Here is a 24,340-nt window from a genome sequence, read left to right as displayed (position 1 = left end):
TGAAATTTTATGAAACTGTGTATCCTTTTAAATCTGTTTTGAACAAAAGTCAAAGTTTTAACACTGAGTTAAATCAGATAAATTTTTTTGATATTACTGAAACAATAACACCTGAAGTTCCTGTAGTTCCCAATGATGAAGAGGGTACAACTGGTGTTCAAGATCACTGCAGTGATGATCAGCCACTAGTGTTGCCCTCTACATCTGCCACTGTACCTAATGTTGATAGTACTCAACATGTGGATGAACAGTTAGGTAGTAGTTTGCAAGGTAACACTGATGGGGCAGAGAACATTGTAGGATCTCATGATGAGACCAACCCATCTGAGGGACAAGTTACTAGGAAATCTTCTAGGAAAGTTGTTTTTCCACAAAGATTTAATGAGTTTGTTGTTGAAGGAAAAGTAAAATATGGTATTGAAAAGGTTGTTAACTATGCTAGTTTATCTGTTGACAATTTGTGCTTAGTATTGAGCCTAACTCATATAATGAGGCTATTAGAGATCCTAGGTGGATAGAAGCTATGAATAAAGAGATGGAAGCCCTTAATAGAAATAATACATGGGTTGTTGTTGATCTACCTAAAGGTAGAAAACCCATAGGCTGTAAATGGGTATACAAAATAAAATATAAGGCCAATGGGGAGGTTGAAAGGTATAAGGCTAGGCTGGTTGCAAAGGGTTTCAACCAAAAGGAGGGGATTGATTTTGGAGAAACATTCTCTCCAGTTGTTAAAATGGTAACTGTAAGAATTGTGTTGAAAATAGCTGTTAATAATGGATGGCCTTTGTATCAGCTTGATATAAACAATGCCTTCTTGTATGGGTCATTGTCTGAAGATGTGTATATGACATTACCTTTAGGTTATTTTAATGAAGATAAAAATAAGGTGTGTAAGCTTGTTAAGTCCCTTTATGGACTTAAACAAGCCCCCAGGAAATGGAATGAAAAACTGACTTCTGTGCTTCTTGATATGGGTTTTACCCAAAGTCTATGTGATCACTCTTTGTTCATTTTGAGTAAAGGTGATATTCTTGTTATTCTGTTAGTTTATGTTGATGATATAGTAGTTACTGGAAACAGTTCTACTGAAGTTGCTAGGGTTAAAAGGTGTTTAAGTGAGAGTTTCTTAATAAAAGACTTGGGTGTGCTTAAATTTTTTCTGGGTATTGAAGTTTTGTACTCAGGTGAATCTGTTTGTTTGTCCCAACGAAAATATTGTCTTGAACTTTTAAATGAGTTCGGATATCTTGGGTGTAAACCTGTTGGGACTCCTATTGAGTTGTCTCATGTTATTACTAACAAGGTTGAGAAGGACAAAAGTTATTTAGAAAATAATACTGGTTTTCAAAAATTGATAGGTAAGTTGATATACTTGTCTTTAACACGTCCTGATATAAGTTATGCTGTGCAGTTTTTGAGTCAATACATGCACAAACCATCTCAGTCACATTTAGACATTGCTTTAAGATTGTTAAGATACTTAAAGCAATGTCCAGGAAAAGGTGTTATGTTCAGGAAAACAGGTAATTTTGATATATCAGGTTTTGTTGATTCAGATTGGGCTAAGTGTTTGTCAACCAGGAAATCAGTCACTGGTTTTGGCATATTTCTTGGAAATACTCTTGTGTCTTGGAAAAGCAAGAAACAAGGGTTTGTTTCAAGGTCTACTGCTGAGGCTGAGTACAAGGCAATGTGTTCTGCTACTTGTGAAGTAATGTGGATTAAAAATGTTTTATCTGAATTAGGAATAAGTTGTACATTACCTGTTTCACTGTTTTGTGATAGCAAATCTGCTATCTCAATTTCACAAAATCCTGTGTTCCATGAAAGAACAAAACATTTTGAGTTGGACTTGCATTTTTTAAGAGAAAAAATTGCAAGTGGCATTATTGACCCACAAAAAATTGCATCTGAAAACCAGATTGCAGACATTTTCACTAAAGGTTTGAGTGTTGCCCAACATGAGAGTTTATGTGAAAAATTGGGTATGTACAATATGTTTAGTGCATGAATTATGGGGGGGTGTTAAAAGTAGTGTTACTATTTCTCTAATTCATGTTATTAACATATTATTCATATTGGGCTTATATCTTGTTTCACTTATTGGGCTGTATCATGTTTTGGGCTTATGGTTGTTATTAATCTGTTAATTTGTTAGCAGACTTGGTTATGGGCTCAAGGTCTTGTATGTCATCTTTGGAAGTTCGAGGGTTGAAAGTGTATCTTGTTTTGGATCTCAATATATAAGAGAAGAGAGAGAAGGCTCAGTTCAGTTGTGATCAGTTGTGATATTTTCTAGGGTTTCTCTTGTTCGCTTATGCTCTCTCTGATCCGTACACGGATCTGGTGTTGAAGATCATCATCTGGAGTTGATCGTCGTGTTGTTTAGATCTCTGTGTTGAGATCTTTGTTGTATAAGAGATTGTGTCAATCTCTTCGTTTATATCCTTTCATATTTCTTGTATTTTGTATTGTTCAAGTTTATGTTCAACAGATTTCTTCAATTTGTTGAACCTGTATCTTGTATTGTTAAGATCTCATACTTTTGAGATCTACGGTTTGGTTGGGATATTTTGGGTTGGATAATCAATAAAGTTTTGTCACTAATTTGTCACTATTTCTGGTGTTGTTTGTATATTCCTGTTGAGATTGTGTTAGATCTGTACCTATTTTACACAAACTAAATAAAAATAAGTTGGCTTAAATAAGAATTTGATCATTAGAACCATTTATATGATTTGCAATCCAAATTTATGTTCTAAATATGTTTTAAACATCAATTCTTATTTAATAATCTAGTTTAATAAAATAGGTTATATATATATAGTATGAATAAAAATAAAACATGAAAGTGTGTTATTGATAATAAGTGAGTAAATTCGCCTCTACTTTTTTTATTTTAACAAATATAAATTTTCATTTTAAAACTAAAAAACAAATAATGTATGCTTAAGAATTAATATTAGACTATTTTTGTTAGCAAATTTTACAGGAGATGGGTTGTTTAATACCTCCCAATCCATGAGTGAAGGGGTATGGTCCCAGATCTCACGTCAGCATGGACCGCGAGTGACCATTACCCTTATCAAAACCCCCACTAACTAACAACCTACTTGTGCCCATGCGAGAACGCGTCGACACAAGGGTTGATCCAATCTATCTAGTAACAAAGAAGGACTTACATGGAACATGAGAACGGTAGAGTGATGCGACATAGCATCACATCTGGTGTATGAAAACGGAAGTATTCACAGCGATGCGGCATCACACCGCATCCAGTGAACACTTCTATCAATACAGGAAAGCCTTACCTTAGGCATAGAAGAAGATGAACGTAGCGGTACGGCGGACACCGCACCATACGGACATTTTCGTCACGACAAGGGATGCAGGCAAGACGACGATGCGGCTAGCACCGCATCTCGCGTATTCCTTGATCACAAGTAAGAGACGCGGTAACTTCAGATGTTACCGCACGTAGCGATGCGGCTTGCACCGCATCCTATGCACTCAAGCAAGTGGTACTGACACCACAGTGCAAGTGGCACCAATGGCAGTTACCTGTCAGAGCTACGTAAGCAATGGACTGGCGTGGCGTAACCTCCATAACCGACATGCCTGACACACCTGAAAAGGTACAGCACGTCGTCAGTCCATCCATCGTCATCCTCCTTCACTCCTCGGCTATAAATACCAACCCCAAACCAGGTTTGAGGTATCTTCTCACAACTCTCTCACTACTACTACTATCTTACTTTGCTTCCCAAGCAAACTACTGATTCTCACGCCGGAGAGTGGTAACAAGGAGCACCCCCCACCCCATCCTCCTTGTTACGAGTCACGGCTTGTTTCCTTGTGCAGGAGATCAACCACCGGTGATCCAGCCAGCGATCCTCGAGAGGAAGGGATTAACCCTTCTTGACGAGACCAGTGTGTTAACCCTGCCCGGTTAACCATTGTTTCATCATTGGCGCCCACCGCTACTCTTAGCATTTTCTAATCCATCCCTTTTTCCTCTCTCACGATCATGACTAATCACCAAAGCAACACTGCGGATAACCAAAATCCTCCAATCCCAAACCCGGTAGGGGTCAATGCCTCGACCTCCCAACCCGGACACATTGGCACGTCCACACAAAGGAGCCCCTCCTTTATGTTCGGACATGACTTATCACAGTTCCCATCTGTGATCCCACCAGGCACGACCATTCATGCCTGGTACGAGCAGCAGGCAGCTACGCTGACTGCAGCATACAACCGCGCTTGTACTGAAGCGAATATACGAGCTGGGCTTCCCCCAGCACCGCACACCCCTGTTGAGCGTATTTTACAATACGACGGCAGGATACATTCACGCCCGGCTTCAAGAAGCCGGCGTGAAGAACGGGGATCGTCTTACTGTTCGGTCCACACCCTCAACGAGGATGATTCCTCATACGGGTCCCACACCAGAGGACCGGTACATACCCGCCTTGGCCCCCATGGCGAGGACAGGAGGCGATCAACCTCCAGACGCGGCCCAGGCATTCAGAGCCGATTGGGCCCACAACCATACACCGAAGGGTACGGTCATACCGACCCTGACGACCATAGCTACCGCGGTGATTCGCATGACACCAGTAGCAGACCGGGAGGACGCAACTATGTTCCTCCCAGTCATCCCCGCAACACATACCTTAGGGCGGCAAAGCGCCCTGCGAACGAACCATACAGGCCAAAGGCAGCGGCCGAAAATTCCAAGTTCGGCACGCGGATTGCCAACGCCCATGTCACCACGACAAAGTTCCCATTCAACGTTGGGAAATACAATGGTTCGACCGACCCGGACGACCACATGAACGTCTTCATGGGCGCGGGCATCAACGGCCAGTGGGACGAACCCACTTGGTGCAATTTTTTCCCCCAGACCCTTACGGGCCTGGCCAGGGCATGGTTCGATTCTTTGCCAGTGGGATCACTGGATTCATTCGAGGACTTGCGTACCAAGTTCCTCGCACATTTTTGCCAGCAGCGACGCCACGAACGAGATTCGTGTGACGTCATGAACATCTGGCGAAGGAACGACGAATCGCTCGAAGCATTCGTCGTCCGTTATAATAAAGAGTGCCTGGAGATAGGTGACGTGGCAGACCAGATGGCACGAAACCACTTCATCCGGGCCGTCAAAGACAGAGAGATGATCATGACCATCTCTGGCAAGGAGGGCTTGCCCAAAAAATGGGAAGATGTCATGACCGCGGTCAAGAAATACGACCAGACACAGCGGTCACTCGAACCGCATGTGGCAAAGGCAAAACCCCAAGCCGAAACATCCCAACAAGGGTCCAAGCGTAACAATAAACGCAACCGGGACGTTGGAAATCGCGATATTTCCAAACCATACTTCCCGCAAACCAACACGTTTGACCCAAAGAACTACAACCCCGCCCGAGACAGTCGGGCGTCCAAGAAAGAATCTCGGGACCGCAACTGGACCGAGATCACCATGTCGCCAAGTGAGGTCCTCCTTGCGGACCCACAGTTCTTGCGACCGGCCCAACCAATGAAGTCCAAGAAAAATCAGGACCTCACACTCTACTGTGAGTACCACAAGGACTCGGGCCACACCACCAACAGCTGCATCAGTCTCCGACTGGAGATTGAGCGCGCCTTAAAGGAGGGGAAACTGCAACATCTTTTGCCAGGTGGGCAAAAACCCACCAAGCGCATTACCCCTCATGGCGAAGGTACCTCCTCCGGGAAGCGAACCATGCACGTGGCTTCCACCCACATGATCCACGGAGGCAAGGGCAGGCCGCGAAAAGCGGCAAGAAGGCCGGAATGTGACTGGAAGGACGAGCAAGTCGTCTTTCCAAAAGTCTGAGGCGGACCGCGCGATAGGCGCGCCGTCGTCATTTCAGGCCAACTGGCACACTACTGCACCGAGCGTCTATTCATCGACCCGGGCAGTACATCTGATATAATCTACGAACAATGCTTCAACCAGTTCGACCAGGAGGACAAAGATCGGTTGCAAGCAGTAGATTACCCGTTAACCGGGTTCGCAGGGGAAACTGTCTTTCCCCTAGGCCAGATTACTTTCCCTGTGCGTCTTTCCAGCGGAAACCGCACAAGGACAGAAGAGGTAAACTTCATGGTTTTACCTCGCACCTCCAGATATGACGTACTCCTCGGGAGAGAATCCCAAGGAGATTTCAATATGATTACGTCGGTCCCCCACTCTGCGGTTGGTTTCCCAACCGAATCGGGGGTCGCGATAATCTATGCCCGCAGGGACGTCATGATGTCGGACGAAGTACGTCCGACCAATGTCGCAAGGCCCACCCCCAACGACCAGCCAGAAAAATGGGTTCTCAACGCGAGATACCCAGAACAAAAGGTCACATTGGGTCACGCCTTATCCCCGACCACCAAAGCGCAACTGAAGCAGCTCCTCTTCAGGAACCAAGACATCTTCGCGTGGACACCCGCAGACATGACCGGGGTCCCACGTGATATTGCGCAACATCATTTGAATACCATGCCAGGTATCAAGCCAGTGATCCAAGGCCAACGCCACCTTGGGTCAGCTAAAAATCAGGCGATGCAAGAGCAGATCGAAGAACTGCTCTCCGCAGGCATCCTGCGGGAAGTTAAATACCAGACTTGGTTGTCCAACCCAGTCATGGTAGAAAAACCGTCCGGGGGCTGGCGCATGTGCGTCGATTACAAAGACCTTAACAAAGCCTGCCCCAAGGATTGTTACGCGCTTCCAGAAATCGACGAAAAGGTCGATAATCTCGCACCATTCAGGTGGAAGTGTTTCCTCGATTGCTACAAGGGATACCATCAAGTACAAATGGCAATCGAGGATGAAGACAAAACGGCATTCCGGACTCCCACCGGAAATTACTGCTATACAAAAATGCCGTTTGGGTTGCGCAACGCGGGCTCAACCTACCAAAAGTTGATGAACGACACTTTTCGCGGCCAAATAAGCAAAAGTGTCGAAATCTACATGGACGACCTGGTCGTCATGAGCATGGAAGAAGATACCATGCTCACAGATATTGAAAGAACATTCCAAACTCTGCGAAGCGTTAACATAAAGCTCAATCCAGGGAAATGCTCGTTTGGAATGGAAGAAGGCAAGTTCCTTGGGTTCATCGTGACTAAAGATGGATTCAAGGTAAACCCGGAGAAGGTCCAGGCGATCGAGCGCATGCCATCGCCTTCATCGATGAAGGATATGCAACGGCTAGCCGGCAGGCTAGCGGCACTCAACAGATTCTTAGCCAACCACGCAGCTAAGTCTTATCCGTTCATCAAGACCCTGCGGAGCTGTTCAAAGAAAGAACAATTCCAATGGACCGCAGAGGCTGAACAGGCCTTCCGGGAAATGAAGGAGTGTTTGATACAACTCGCAACTTTAACCGCACCACGCAAGGATGAGCCACTCATACTATACCTATCCGCCGCGGACAACGCGGTGGGTGCGGTACTAATTGTGGAGCGAAAGGGGGTTCAAACACCCATCTACTACATCAGCAAGATGCTCAACGACCCAGAGACGAGGTACTCAATAATGGAGAAATTGGTGCTAGCATTAGTGCACGCTTCAAGACGGTTGCGACGCTACTTCGTCAACCACGTCATCACAGTGCTAACCAATTACAGGATCGGCCCGATCCTCTCCAAACCCGACATCTCTGGGCGATTAGCGAAATGGGCCATCGAGCTGGGCGCGCACACGATACATTATAAACCGCGCCCCGCGATTAAAGGCCAAATCTTAGCTGATTTCGCCGCCGAAGTACCGGTGAATCGCATCCAAGAATGCGAAGAAGCACAAACTCCCGCACCAACGCCACCCTCCTCAGAAACATGGGCACTCTTCACAGATGGTGCCTCCAATGACGAAGGGGCGGGTGCTGGTCTGCGACTCGTCAGCCCTGACGGCCAAGAACTTACATATGCAATCCGCCTCGAATTCAAAAGCACAAATAACGAGGCAGAATATGAGGCTCTGTTAGCGGGGCTACGTTTAGCAGTAAAAATCGGCGTGCAACATCTGGAAGCCCACGTCGACTCTTTATTAGTTGCAGGCCAAGTACGCGGCGACTATGCCGCAAAGGGGGATATCATGATCCTCTACCTCGAGCAAGTCCTGCAACTAAAATCCAAATTCGCTTCGTTCAATATTCGCCATATTAATCGAAGCGAAAACAAGTCCGCAGATGCACTGTCAAAACTTGCATCTACCAGCTTCCAACACTTGGCAAAGGAGATACGCATCGAAATCCTACAAAATCCTTCGGTACCCCTGCGCCAAGTCAACGTCATTCAATACGGTTCAACATCATGGATGACACCTATTATCGCATATCTACAATCAGGTGTGACTCCCGAAAGCAAATCAGAAGCACGCAAACTACAATACAAAGCGTGCCATTATCAAATGGGAGACGGTATCTTATACCGTAAATCATACCTTGGGCCACTACTACGATGCGTCAACCCCCAGGATGCCACATACCTCATTCGAGAGATACACGAGGGCATATGTGGCATACACGCTGGACCACGCATGGTAGTGGCCAAAATCATGAATGCCGGGTATTACTGGCCCGGCATGCACCTGGACGCCGTCAAAGAGTTGCGCAAGTGCATCGACTGTCAACGTCATGCTCCAAAAACCTTGCGGCCAAAAAACAACTTAGTCCCCGTCACAACCGCATGGCCCTTTCAGAAATGGGCAATTGACGTTGTGGGACCTTTCCCTGACGCTCCAGGTGCGGTTAAATTTATCATGGTGGCGGTTGATTACTTCACCAAATGGGTAGAAGCAAAACCACTCGCCTCAACCACTGCTATGATAACAAGAAAGTTCATTTGGGAACACATCATCTGCCGTTTCGGATTACCAATGTGCATTGTCACCGATAACGGCACCAACTTCGCTGCCGACGAATTTCAAAAATGGCTAGAGGAACTACATATTGAGCACATATTCTCATCAGTCGCACACCCGCAAGGGAACGGCCAAGTCGAGAGTATCAATAAAAGCCTAGTCGAAGGGATCAAGGCACGGTTGGGAACGGCCAGGCGTGGCTGGGTCGATGAACTCCCAAGTATCTTATGGGCTCACCGTACAAGCCCAAAAACAAGCAATGGGGAAACACCCTCCAGCCTAGTCTACCGTTCAGAAGCGGTGATCCCCGCAGAAGTAGGACTCCCCTCTCCTAGAATGTTGGCTATTGAAAAACTAGACAACAACATGGAACGCAGGATCGATTTGGACCTCTTGGAAGAAAGGCGTGAAAACGCTGCCATCAACGAGGCCAAATATAAATCCAAACTCGAAAAGTACTACAACGCGCGCGTCCGCGTTTGTACTTTCAACCCAGGAGACTACGTCCTACGCGACAATGAGGCATCTAATGCCGAGCGCCCAGGCAAACTCGCCCCCAAGTGGGAAGGACCCTACCTCATCAAAGAGGTCTTAGGGAAAGGCGCGTACAGATTGCAAACACTAGAAGGCGAACCTATCGCACGCACATGGAATGCACAACAGCTTCGACGTTGTTATATGTAAGCCATGTTCTTACATTTCTCTATGTAACCTATTGGGCCGCAGGCCATTTGCAAATAAATAAATAAGCAATTTTCTACATTATTGTTTGTTATTACTATTACAAATGCGTGTTCCACTTTGCGGTATCCCAAAAACAGATTGGCAAAATCTTCATTCGTGATACCCATACAAAGTGGTAACCACACACAAATATTGTAATAGGCCAGCAAAAGGCAAAAAGACTTGCATGTTTTATCCGGCCGGATACACAAGTTTTTGTTACACTTAACACAATTCCTGAGCCCAAAAAAAGGCAAACAATGGAATTGACGCAGACTCATACGACAAAGGTATGGAGTACACTTGACCCCATTCACAAATGGGTAGAGTTCCGGATATATAAGCTTTTACAAAGCTTAAGCAATTCTAAAACCCTCACCCGGTAAATAACAGAATTGATGCATACTCATACAACAAAAGTATGAAGTATACTTGACCCCGTTCATAAATGGGTAAAGTTATGCATACACACGTTCAGACATGCAAGACATAAAAACACTTGTACAAACTGAACAAAGAAACTTTATATTCAAAAAATTCAAGTGTCCACAGGATGCTTAATGAATTTACATAAAGTTCCTATCCTATACAAGAAGAATACAAAAAGGAGGCACACTCGCCAACCTAAACCCTATTTTGTACCGCTGGTCCCCGCATCTCCTCCGGCACCACCAGCGGGTTCTTCCTCTTCCACATCCGGATAAAGCATCCGCAAGCGGTCAACATAGTCCGCAACCTCCAAACAGTCGTCCAACTCCCCTACACAGGCAAGGGGCGTATCATAAAAGGAGGTTACGGCCGCTTTCAGACGACCTTCGGTATCCACATCACAGAACCCGGATGCCTGATCGGTATAACCGCCTGTGGATAAAACATTGATATGCCCAATGCAGCGGTTATAACCAGCCTTGAAGCCAGCATCGCGCGCACGCTCCTTAACCAGGTCCAAACCAGATGCGGTCTCAGGGGCATTCATGATAGCCTCGACAATCTGCAATAAAAGGATCATAAGTCTTGAATATTAACCCAAGCAATTGTAAAGGCAACGGATACTTACACGCGCGATGCCGTGAGTCTGCAACCACTCACGGTCAGCTTCCAGCTGGTTAAAAGAGGACACCAAGGCATCCTTGGCCTCAGCAGCAGCGTCAGCTCGCTTCTCCGCAGCAGACACGCGGGCAGTAAGGTCCGTAACCGCGACCTCCCGGGCCTGAACCTCAGCCTGTTACAAAAACAGCAAACAGTTCACTCGATAAATATTTTCAAAACAATAAAGGACGAAAGCAACAAAGTTAAAGAAACGTACCTGCAGGCTTTCAACAACTTTGCCTAAACGAATGCGCTCCGCATTCGCCTCTTCAAGAGCCTTAGAAGCACGGCTCTCCTTCTCTGCGGCCTCTTCAAGGGCCTTTGAGGCACGAGCCCCGGCTTCTTTGGCCTCTCCAAGCGCCTTCAGGGCGTCGGCCTTCGCCTGCAGCGCTTTAACAGATATGGCCTCAGCCGCAGCCTTCTCCTGGCTCAAAGTAGCATTCGCTGCCTTGGCATTTGTCAGCTCCTGCCGAGCATGAAACAGAATGTCATTCTGCTTAACCCACGATGCATTCCACTTCTTACGCTCATTGGACATTTTTTCATTCCAACTCTTGCGCTCATCAGCAAGAAGTTTAGCAAGGGTACGCACCTGTTTCAGCTGGGCAGCGGCAGCCCATTCAGAAGTCTGCTTCTGCTTCTCAAAAGAAGCCTTGTCCTTCTCAAGCTGCTCCGCACCCGCACGAGCAGCCTCAACCAACTTCTCCGCCTCAGCCCGCATGCGAGCAGCTTCTTCCTCGCGGCGGCCCAGCACCTTATAATCTTCCAAAATGGCATTTGCCACAATGGAAGTCCCCACCAGCATCGATGAAAGCTGGTTAATACGCAGCTCTCGGGGCGCGGCACGGGCACGCTCGACTTCAAAAGGGGTGCCCAGACCACCCAAAATCTCCCTACATGCCGCAGGGTCGTTAGAAATATCATCCCCCTGCATAACAGTCCAGGGGGGTCGGTGATACACCATACTGCGACCCGGGGAGTATGTGCGGTAATAATACTCCAATTCAGACTCCCCAGGCTGAATTGGAGGCCCGTCATAACCCGCACCACCAGCAGACGAGCCGCTACCTTTCTCCCCAGCATGAGACTTTTGCGGCTCAGCATCCTGCTGCCGCACCTCAGCATCAGACTTCTGCTTACCGGCATCTGAAAACCTCAAGTTCAATCCATCACCCTCATCAGGAGAGATCAGATTGTCCGAGGAGTCCACAGTGTCAAAAATCCGGTCAGCAGTCGTCTCCACCGTCTTCTCCAAAGGGGGATCACGAACTGGCCCAACAAAAGGGGCCGCAGGCTCCTTGGGCGCGACCGTCTCCTTCGATACACCCGCACCCGCGGCAGCGGTGTGCGGAGGAGACGCAGGGATGTCAAAAAAAGAATACCCCGCATCTCGGGATTCTGCAATACAAAGAGTATTCAATGAGTATTTCCCACCCATTGTACATACAACACAAAGAAAAGGGATATACTTACCAGCAGCAGCTGCAGGTTTCTTCTGCACCGGAGCAACTCTCCTGGTCTGCAGTCTCCGCCTCTTCGGTTCACCACCACCAGCAGCTTTCTGCTCTGGTCCCCTTTTCTCTCCAACAACGGGGGGAACCACAGCAGTTCCACCCGCGGCCGCACCACTACCTATAACACCCAAACCCTCAAGGGTGTCAGATACTACGACGTAATCGGTATATCCCCGAGAACAAGATTGATAGGTACCTGCGGCTTCAAAAACGGAAGAAGGGGCAGCTGAGCCTTCAACACTCCCCTTGCCACGACCCCGCACGGTCTTCTTTACCGTTTTCTTCTCCATAGTCTTTTTGCGGACGCGTTTCTCAAACTTCCCCAAATCCGCAAGGACACCTGGATTCACACAATCAACAGAACCAGTCAAAAAGATAAAACTGAAAAAACTAATGCCACGTAAGACGTACCTCTTGCGTCTCCCGGAACCGGGGCATCCAGCACCGCTTTCGATGGCACACGGAAGTTCTTCAGAATTTCAAGGTTGAAACCTTTCTTCAGCTCAACCGCAATCAGTTCAACCTGGCCCTTGAAATCAGGCTCAAACATCCTCCACAAGCCAACCGCATCCGCTGATACATGCATGCAGGTTATTACAAAGGCTTAGGAAATAAGGAAAATAACAAAGGGTAACGAGCTTACCACCACCCTGTTCCCGCAACACGGGCCTTTCCTTCCTATCCGGTCTGGAGAGCATCATCCGCAATATCCACAGTTGATCATTATCCAACTTCTTGAGTTCAATAGGCCGCAGCCTAGAGAACCAGTCCGCGGTCTTTGCGGAAGCAACAGGAATATCTTCATCAGAAACTCCAACATCGACATTCCTGAAAGACATGCTAGCATAGACCGCACAGGCTTTCACATAGAAGAACCTCTTCTTCCAGCCTGTCACACCCTTAGGGGGTGTCATCAACTTCAGACTCCCATGCCTTTGAGTAAACGAGAAAAAACCGGTGTTCACCGTCAACTGGTAGAACCGCCGGAAATTCTCTACTGTAATGGGCAGGCCATGGGCACGGAATGTGTACTCAAAATTCCGAATTCGGAACATTCCGAAAGGACTAAGTTGGGAGATATGGAGGTGATAATACTCCAATACCTCCGCCACAAACACCGTCACCGGCAACCTAAGGTTGCCGTGGTTGAAAAAATCCGCCCACAAGGTTATATAACCGGCCGGAGCATCGGCACCGGTGTCCCCCACTTGTGGGTAAGTAGCATTCCAGTCTTTGGCCATCTGCACAGTGGCCATCAGGGTTTTAAAACTACCCTTTGACCACTTCAACACCGGTAACCCACCACCGGGAACGTCAACATCATCATCTTCGTCTTCATCAGCCGATACTACCGGCTGTTCAGGGTTTTCACCCTCCACATTGTGTGGATTAGATGGTTCAGCCATCAAGAATATCAAAGAAACAGAAGATGATGAACAGAAAAACTAGAAACCCTCACTGGAACTTCAAGAAATTTCGTCGGAGAAGACAAAGAACAGGTTTTCTCTCACCGGAAAATTTTTTGAAATTTCAAACAAGTGAGGGGAAACCACGAACGGTTTCCCCTTATATACCCATCGCAATTAATGCGGAGGGAGAAAGCAAATGATCACGTTCAAAAAGAGCGAATCATAGGACACCACGTGTCGAGCGCCGTTTCCGCTGACGGTTATCACGCGCGCGTGGCCGCCCACGCGCCTGACACAAGAGACGTTTACACTCTTCGCTACAGTGCATTTAATGCCTCGGGCAGTGCAAACGTCCTTTCATTTCAGCACATGCCAGGAAGATCTCACCAACTTCCACCAACTCACACGTGCGTCCAGCCACGTATGCAACAAAAAGCGACTACATTATCCAATTATAAGCGGCATGCGGTTTCTCTGGTATACCGCACCATAACCCATACCGCATGTCGTTTTTTAACATACCCCTAAAAATAGGTAAAAACATATATCTCTACACTATAAGGGGTATAATACCTATCCGCACTACCCACGAGCACACGTGGAATATGCGGACATGACACACACGAGCCCGTTCAGGTGTGTCAGATGCTCAGAACCAGCGTTGGCCGTTGGACTGAACCGCATCTCAGACACAGGAGAACCGGATTGCCTTCATTCTCTTCAAGCTTCAAATCCCTCCTGCCCGGTTCACAACCGCAGAGGGTACATGAGCACCTTCTTTAACAAAAGGAAGGAAGGGTATGAACGAACGCACATCAGCAACCCTGTCTCCTGAACCTTCAAGAGCTACATCCGACCCACACCCGCTTCGAGCAAATGTGGTAATACAAAACCACAGACACTCACGAGGAGCTACGGACATAACCATAGCTTCCGCAGAGTGGTTGCTACGGAAGAGCCAAGCTCACTCCACATCACCGAACAATGCTACTGCATGGCAAACTCGGTATTGGAGCGGGAAGGTAAGTGGCTCCAAAACGAACGCAGAACAGCGCTCTAAATAAACCCTCGTCGAACAACAAGCGTCCGAACAGCGGTAACAAGTCTGCTTATGACTTTGTTAGCCCGACTATGGGCCGCATAGAATAAACAATGGTGGGCATACCCTTGCCTATGACCATGTTTATTTACCCATAGTATGAGTATACATTGTTCGACCAAACATGGCCAACAATGGCGCAACGAGGTAACCGCAAAGAACGTGCGGTTACAAGAGAGCTATGACGATAAACACGAAAACCCCACAAAAAAGGGATCGTCGTCTCATAACTCGATGCTGAACATAGAGCTCGAGCAAAGCACTTGCAAGCATCAACAACTTTTGATCCCAGTCTCAAAGATTGGTCCAAAAGTTTCTTTTCTTCTTCATGCACCAATTCAACAATTGGTATGAAGAAAAGCCCACCTTTAAAGGATGGGAAACCTCCACATACCTTCGAACCACCATCTCAGAGGTTGGTTCGAAGTTTGTGCAGCATTACTAACAAGGTCTCTAAGAGACCTTCGGCACAACAACAGGTGGCAGACCACCTGGTGACATAAATCGGCTGAGAATCTCGCATCAGACGAGATTCCTTCACCGATACGGAAGAGGCGTCAGATGACCCTTCCAGACCTCCAGCTTCATTTACATACAAAAAAGACCACACATGGTCTAGGATCTTCTCCAGACTCCAAACTACCTTCCAAACACCATAGTCCAGTACTCCTCCCACATACACCTTGTATGTGGCAGCAACACTAGACTGGGGGGACTTGAAGGGGTATGGTCCCAGATCTCGCGTCAGCATGGACCGCGAGTGACCATTACCCTTATCAAAACCCCCACTAACTAACAACCTACTTGTGCCCATGCGAGAACGCGTCGACACAAGGGTTGATCCAATCTATCTAGTAACAAAGAAGGACTTACATGGAACATGAGAACGGTAGAGTGATGCGACATAGCATCACATCTGGTGTATGAAAACGGAAGTATTCACAGCGATGCGGCATCACACCGCATCCAGTGAACACTTCTATCAATACAGGAAAGCCTTACCTTAGGCATAGAAGAAGATGAACGTAGCGGTACGGCGGACACCGCACCATACGGACATTTTCGTCACGACAAGGGATGCAGGCAAGACGACGATGCGGCTAGCACCGCATCTCGCGTATTCCTTGATCACAAGTAAGAGACGCGGTAACTTCAGATGTTACCGCACGTAGCGATGCGGCTTGCACCGCATCCTATGCACTCAAGCAAGTGGTACTGACACCACAGTGCAAGTGGCACCAATGGCAGTTACCTGTCAGAGCTACGTAAGCAATGGACTGGCGTGGCGTAACCTCCATAACCGACATGCCTGACACACCTGAAAAGGTGCAGCACGTCGTCAGTCCATCCATCGTCATCCTCCTTCACTCCTCGGCTATAAATACCAACCCCAAACCAGGTTTGAGGTATCTTCTCACAACTCTCTCACTACTACTACTATCTTACTTTGCTTCCCAAGCAAACTACTGATTCTCACGCCGGAGAGTGGTAACAAGGAGCACCCCCCACCCCATCCTCCTTGTTACGAGTCACGGCTTGTTTCCTTGTGCAGGAGATCAACCACCGGTGATCCAGCCAGCGATCCTCGAGAGGAAGGGATTAACCCTTCTTGACGAGACCAGTGTGTTAACCCTGCCCGGTTAACCATTGTTTCATCAATGAGCATATCCATAAGCCTTAGTTATGCCACGCGGGATGGTAACAATGGCTTATTGTAACCTGAAGAAGACCTCAATATATATGTCAAACCAACAGTAGCTATGAAAAAATATTATAAGATACCAACCCAATTGGAGAATTTGTTATTGGGCAGTTAAGAGTTGTAGTTTGTAATGTGTTATATGATAGTCGTCCTCAGCCTGTAAGGATATTTTACAATCAATCGCAGAACCATAGAGTAACAAACTTGAGAACTCATTGTTTAAGGTATAACAAGATTAAAGCACGCATAAGAGTCTCTAGAGCCCCTTGAACCTTTGACAATGACTGAATATATAGCATTATACATCATCCTTGACAATACCATCATGACAATAATGAACAATACTAAAAGTATCCATTGACCCCATGTCCCAAACACTACGAACTTAAAGCTTAATACCAGAGAAAAAACGGTTGAACTTTTGTAGCACATTTATTAACACAAAACTCAAAAATAAAAGAATTACCTGAAACATACTTGGATTCGAGCCTTGGATTTTCTCGCGCCCAAGTTTCTGAAGCTCTAGCCCGAGCTCGGCTCGATTCGAGCCTTGGATTTTGGGCTCAAGCTCTGCTCATTAGTAAAACTTAAAACTCGAGCTCGGCTCGAAAGTTTGAGCTAAGCATCTATGGTGCAAGTTAAAACAAGCTAAAGCTCGACTCGAGCTCGTTTTTGGCTGTTAATGAGCCAAGGCTCGACTCGAGCTCGACTCAGTAGTTTGAGAACTCAACTAAAAAAGAACATCTAGATTATTCAAAAAGTAACAAATAGTTTAAACCCTAAAGTATACTAAGCTTGATAAGAGGCTCATCGAGCCTAAACGAGCTACACATACAAGGCTCGAGGTCGGGCTCGATATCTAATCGATCCTAATTTCAAACACGGGCTCGAGCTCGATAAGGCTTAGCTCGTTCGAGTTTTTTATCGAGCCGATCTCGAGTAGCTCACGAGCTGTTCGGCTCATTTGTAGCCCAAGTTACCAGCGTAAAAGTGTCAAAAGTGGGTGGGGGAGAGAACATGTGCAATCCGCCGGTAACTGCATCACATGAGACTCCAACTGCTTGCTGCTTTTAGAAGAAACAAATGATTTTAAAGGGTCAGGATTAAAACTTAGGGACTTTCAATGATCAAGATTAACTCAAAAATTAGTTGAGACTAAGGTCAACATAAGAATATATAATAATTACTTAATTAGTTAACATTTAGAGGCTGTTTGGTAGCCTCTGAATGGTCATTAAGAGGTTAACTCTTAATGGAACCATTAAGAATTTTACATATGAGAAGGTAGAAGAATGTGACATGTGATGATTTACCATTCATAGGTTACCTCTTAACCATTCAGACTTGAGGCTACCAAACAGCCCCTTATTGTACACAACTTTTCCTTCCACAACAATTTGGTCGACAGATTCTTTTTGTTTACGATTTTAAATGATTTTAGTAAACAGGTCGACAGATTCTTTTTGTTTACGTTAAATAATGGTCGATTATAAATGATTTTAGTAAACATATTACTATATTAATTTTTTAAAATATTAATTCCACCTTTTATAAATTAAATAATATAAACCTGCGTTCCTTAACTTTTTTTAAATAAAAGCGGATGAAATACTTCGGCTACACGGTATGGGGGTCGGCCCCGGCCCGTCGCGGGTCGGCCCCGGCCCGTCGCGGGTCGGCCCCGGCCCGTCACGGGTCGGCGACGGTCCAAACACCGTGCCGCCCCCTACCGTCCCCGTCCTCTCCGTCCCTATCTAGCCGTTTGCGACGATGCAAAAAGAGTGGGGCCCAGCTATTTTTTTTGACCGTTAATAAAAAAAAAATCAAAATAACCATAATTTGAAAAATGCCAAACGGTCACTTTTTAAAAATATATAAATATAACTTCCTTTTTCACTGTCAAACACCAAATTAACCTCAAAAATTTACCTCTTTCTCATATAATTTTTATACTCCTTCCACTATTCTCTCAACCTTCTTCCACATAATTTTCATGGATCCGTTCAACAACCCGGAGAATCCGAACACTTCGAACAACCCGAATACTCCCAACAATCCGACCCAACCAAATGTTTTTTCGGTTCCGGGATATTATCCAACGCTAGAACCGAACCAATTCTCCCAATATTCATTGAACGCGTTTGGTTCATTCCAACACTCGCCAAACCAATTCACTCAAATCTCCCAAAATCAAGCCCTTCAACAAATGATGATGCGGGGTGCTTGGAACTTCCCACCCGTTCAACCTCAACCGATCCCCACACCCCCCGTTCAACCTCAACCGATCCCGACCCAATACGAACCCGAAGACGATGTGGAGATTGTGCCCGAAACCCAACCGCCTAAAGGGAAAGGAAAACGAAACAAAGGCAAACAAGTGGTGGGTGATCAAACGTCGAAACCGAAGGCGACTAAGTGGACCCCAATCGAAGAAGAAGCCTTAGCCAAGGCTTTCATTGGCACTTCCAACAACCCGGTAAAAGGTTCGTAATTTTTTAAAGTTTACATCTTTTTAAAGTTTACATTTTTTAAAGTTTACATTTTTTAAAGTTTAAATTTTTAAAAGTTTATTTTTTTTTTCTTAACAGTGGGTTTATATTTTAGTTTTTAAGTTTATTTTTTGTTTAGGTTTATTAGGTTTTAAGTTTATTATTTTGTTTCTTAACAGTTTTAAAGTTTTTATTTTTTTTTTCTTAACAGTAAGTTTATTTTTTAATTTTGTTTGTTTTAAAGTTTGTTTTGTTTTTTTAATTTTGTTTGTTTGTTTTTTTATAGGTAATAACCAAGCGGGTGAGGGGTTTTGGTCCAAGGTATTGGCCAAGTTTCTCGCCTTGATGGACCAAGGCCCGTATAGAGATCTCGACTCGGTTTCCTCGAAGTGGCGAAAATTGAACTCGGCCATTAATCGGTTTTGCGAGGAGTATAACAAATTATATACAAGTGACCGTCGTAGCGGGTGGAACGACGAGGATGTGTTCAAAATGGCGTTGGAAAAGTATAAGGACAAGAATGGTAGCAACTTTCCTCACGTTCGCGCGTGGATGGTTGTAAAAGACGACCCAAAATGGGCGCCTATTCCTAACGAGGTGGCGATGGCGAAACACCAAAAAACGTCGGAAACGGGTAGTTTAAGCGCTGGTGGATCGGACGCGAGGTGTCACATAAACTTAAATGATGACGCCGACTATGACGAAGACGAGTATAACGTACGTGAACCGGAGCGTCCACCGGGCCGAGACAAAACAAAGAAGGAGCGGGCCAAGGGAAAAGAAAAGGAAAAGGTGGACCCGCACATGGTTGAGTTTATGGAACACCTAAAAATGTACAACGACGTCACGGCCCAAAAAACGAAGACGAAGGAGCGGTGCATCGAAGAAAAAAGTCGTGCATCGGAAGAAAAGTTAAAAGAGAAGGTCCGATTGTCGAATGAGAAAATCCGAATTTCCGATGAAAAAATTCGGCTCAAGGAATGGGAAATAATGACGATGAATGTCGAGGACAAACCCGAGCCGAAACGTTCGATGTTGAAAAAATTACAACACGACATCATGAAAAAACATCAAATTATTTAACTCTATGTTTATTTTTATTAAGTCTTTGTTTTTTTTTTTTAAGTTTATGTTTTTTTTATATTTATGTAATGTGGGTTTAATATTAATGAAAATATTTTGTTAGTATATTTCTTAAATGTAAAAAAAATAGAATACTAAAAAAAATAAAAAAAAACATAAAAAGTGGTGGAGGACTATGACTAGGACCATCCTACCATGCCCTCTAGTTTTGGAGGTTGGACCATCTTGGGGAGGAATGTGACGTGGCGCCTACGTGGCGGATCATCCTACAAGGATGGTCCATCACCATACCATGTAGTCTTAGGTGAGCTTATTTTTTTTCTCAACTTGTCAATAAAGTTTTGTTGAAAATTGAGTTATATTCAATGTAGACTATTTTTTGATATGGTAAATTATATTGATTGTTGTTATCATAACGAATTGAACTGACACTGATGTTGATACTAGTATCACGTAATATCAGTACCACTATACATTTCTATAAACACATGTCAGTATTTTTTTGGTATATCACAACTTTATGTTTTTTTTTCTTTGTTTTTCTCTTTCCATTATTAAAGCGAGTGCAAGTGTTATAACGAAATAAACTCATACATCAAAACCAAATTTCCATCACAGCGGGAGAATTCCACCAAGGTCTTAGTCAACTATCCTTATCATTAATATGTTAATATGTTATTTATGTATATTATCGTAATATAGAAAGATTACCGTATCTCTTAGTCTATTTAGATTGATTGTGTTTGTTAGGAATAGGATTGATAGCTTTCCTTATCTCCTTTGTAACCTCTTGTAAGGGTTGTATTGTGCATAATAATATTCACGGATTCACATCCTTGTGGTTCATTAATTAATAATTATAAAACTTTTACAATGTTGGCTGTAATGTGTAGGTGAGGAAAAGAATGATGTCATTATGATGACATCACTTCCACCTCTCTTTTAATAAAATCCATACTTCCATAGTGTCATATACACCTCATGAGACGGATAAGTTGAATTCAAGTCGACATGAAAAGGCCATGTGCCCATATATAAGTTATACACGGATTAAAGGGTCACAAAGTGATGGGATGGCCCACTTTGAAAATTTGATTCAACCGACTTGAAATGGACATATATTACTTGTCGGCTTATATAACCACTTCACCCCCTCTCAAAATGATGGGTTACAAACACATCCATAAACTACTACAAACATGCAACTTAAGTTTACTATAAGGTAGCGTTCGTTTCATGGAATGGAATGGAATGGAATAGAATTAGGAAGTTTTTTCTTTGTAAAATTGATCTTGGTTGGGGGAGGGAGGAATTTGAAATCCCATGAATTTCTTTAATCAATGAAATTTGTGACTATTTCAACATTCCTTAGAAATCCTTCACTCTAATGAAGGAATGGAATGGAATGTTGAAATAGTCACAAATTTCATTGATTAAAGAAATTCATGGGATTTCAAATTCCTCCCTCCCCCAACCAAGATCAATTTTACAAAGAAAAACTTCCTAATTTCATTCCATTCCATTCCATGAAACGAACGCTACCTAACTTCTTATACAATTACATATGCTACTAAAACTACAGGTTGGTGAACTCATAATGTAAAATCACACATTACAAGTGCTTGAAGCATTATTGTATCCGGTTTTTTCCTCATACAATCTTTAAAATATGATATTGTTTTAAAATAACTCTAATTTTGACAATGTACATATTAATATATTATTAACAGTGTTTCAACATGATTTGTTTTCGAATGGTGAATAGTGATGTACAAGTAATCGAAACCAAGCCTTACAAATTTTAACATCATCGCCATAGTGTCACCCACTAGTTTCATTTTGAAATGTGGTAGATGTGTTGTTGTATTTGGATTTAATCTGTAAGATCATAATGATCGAACATTGTTAAAAAAGGAACACCATGCACTCACTATCTATTAAAGGAAATGTCATTATTGTCAATGAAAATGTAAAAGACAATCGAATAATCTATTAAATGACCAGCACTAAAAGTTTAATGAAAGTCTAGGGGTGATCCAGATCTTTGCCCATGTCGGGTTGAAGTCAAATGAATAATATTAATTCTTTATTATATCATATGCATCTATATATCGGTACAATATGATATATACTAGAGTTTTGTTAAATAGTGCGGAAAACATCTATATTCTCATACAATATCATATTGTTAAATAGTTTCTAATACAATATTATATATACTAGAGTTTGTTAAATAGTGCGGAAAAACATCCATATATTACTTCCATTATCACCCTCTTCATCAGACTACACAAGTGAAGAATCTTAGAAGACAAGTTTCAATGGATCCTAACTCCGACTATCACAGGTTAGTTATATCATATCCATCTTGCTTGATTGCAAAATTAACGACTAACGAACTACTTATGGTCGTTTTAGGTTGTTGCTGCACGTGGCATTATACGCTATCTTTGTTGGGATTGTGGGAATATTGATGCAGTCGATTATTCAGCTCAGTGAATCCAACTCTAAAAACAAGATACTTATCGCCATTTCTTTAGGCGCTTTAGTTACGAATTTTGTTGCATCACTATGGGTGTTCTCTCCAACAGGCGATATACAACACATACACAGGAAAGCTATGATTTTCAAACTCGTATTTGAATTTACAGGGGTCTTGTCGCCTTATTTAGCATTTTACGTGCTCCTACCTCAATGGATCACTTGGCATGGTTTTGTTATTGTGTGCATGGTTTTGACATTTTGGAAAAGTTATAACATGATACAATTCATGTTAACTTGGTTGTATCAAAATATATCTATAGCTCTTAAGTTTGTGAGTAATAAGTTCTCACTTTTGATCTTGAGATGCGACCCGCCAACGGATGTTGGTGTCTAAATTGGAAAACATGTATAATTAGTTTCATAATTGTTACATAAGATTTAAGAAGGGAGACTATATAAGCATTTGACCCTTCGATTGATCTTTGGAGTACATGGATTCGTCGTCAGGATTCATATTTTGAATATGTCGAGTGATCCAAGACATGTTAATTTATATTATCTTCTTTTGAAAATGGCAAAAAAAAAAAAACCAATAAGAAGTCATAACCCCCGGCCCAATAATGATATAGCAAGAAATCCTAATTAGAAAATAGAAAGTCATAAGGTGAGCATAAATTCACAAGTTTTGTAAGGCCCAACTGATTTAAGCCCAGTAAGTTTTGAATAACCTGACCCATCAGCCATCATGACCAGCACTAATCTGTTGGACCGGATGATCATCCAACCCGGATCAGATCCACAAAAGGTCAGAACCTGAATGCATCAGAATGACTTTTTTTTTCAGATGGGACTTTTACCGGAGCAAGTGAATGAGCGAGTTCGAACTCGACTCAAAGGATACAAGTTCATCCTCAAGCCAAATTAGCTTGAGCTAATTTGACTTGAGTTTTTTTAGCTAATTTCGAGCGATGTGTACGCTGGGAAATTACGCACGTTATAAACCTCAGAAACCCGAATCACGCATGTTAAAAACCATAATCACGCATGTTAAAACCCATAATCATGCATGTACAAAATCAGAAATCACGCATGGGGTAAAAACCCTAATCACACATGTTTTATTTTCTCAGCGTACGTCAACTCAGATTGTACAATACACTTTCTTTCTCTATATGTGTGTGTGCGTGTGTTTAGACGTTAATGACTCATACTGTTAATCAATACAAATTTATATTTAGATTACCTCATATCCATCAAAATAATCTTCTTCTTAGACTTTAATGACGCACGCTATTGAGTAATATATACATTTATTGAATCATATATACATTCAAAGGACTTAAAATCATTATTTGCTACCCACATGAAACAATGGGTTCCTGCCCACTATAAAATCCCAATGACCCTCAACTGATTTTGTACTCAAACCCTCTTGTCTTTTCTCCCTTCATATCATGACTTTAAATTTTGAAGGGTCTTCTTTAAGCTTCACATTGAGTTGACTCAGTTGATTCCAATTTCTTATCATACAATTTATGCTTTGTACCAAGTGAATCAGTTCTACCATAAACATCAACATCCCAACCATGTTCAACCTCCTCGCACGAAATCGTGGGCCATTTAACTACTCATGGCTTCCAACTATACGCAATGTTTGTAGGGGGCAAGGCGCATGATGGCGCAAAAAAAAACTGCACAATATGTTGAATTTACGCGAGGAAATATGACATGAACGTGAGCCGCTTTTGGAACTCTCATAATAAACGTCATGCTAGCTCGGTGGGTTAACCTTGGGCAAGTGACTATATACAACACAATAAACAAAAACATTGTCTTTTCAATAATAGATATACCG

At 43.8% G+C, this 24,340-nt stretch overlaps 1 protein-coding gene across 1 annotated transcript; it reads left to right on the top strand.

Moving 5' to 3' along the window:
* The first annotated feature begins 18,422 nt into the window (after window positions 1-18,422).
* LOC110944404 lies at window positions 18,423-20,947 on the top strand. The gene is made up of 3 exons (XM_022186068.1): window positions 18,423-18,912; window positions 19,205-19,945; window positions 20,895-20,947. The coding sequence occupies exons 1-3, from the start codon at window positions 18,423-18,425 to the stop codon at window positions 20,945-20,947; spliced, it is 1,284 nt and encodes a 427-aa protein (XP_022041760.1).
* Window positions 20,948-24,340: the final 3,393 nt, after the last annotated feature.

The sequence above is a fragment of the Helianthus annuus genome, chromosome 6, assembly GCF_002127325.2.
Source record: "Helianthus annuus cultivar XRQ/B chromosome 6, HanXRQr2.0-SUNRISE, whole genome shotgun sequence".
NCBI classification, from domain to species: domain Eukaryota; kingdom Viridiplantae; phylum Streptophyta; class Magnoliopsida; order Asterales; family Asteraceae; genus Helianthus; species Helianthus annuus.
The sequence above is the reverse complement of the archived record's forward strand: the minus strand, read 5'-3'. Positions and strand labels throughout refer to the sequence as shown.

Excerpts from the sequence above, each read along its gene's own strand:
- LOC110944404 (XM_022186068.1), top strand. The coding sequence starts at position 18,423 with ATGGATCCGTTCAACAACCCGGAGAATCCGAACACTTCGAACAACCCG. Across the intron at positions 18,913-19,204 it reads TTCCAACAACCCGGTAAAAG|GTAATAACCAAGCGGGTGAG; the intron begins GTTCGTAATTTT and ends GTTTTTTTATAG. Across the intron at positions 19,946-20,894 it reads GGACAAACCCGAGCCGAAAC|GTGAGGAAAAGAATGATGTC; the intron begins GTTCGATGTTGA and ends TGTAATGTGTAG.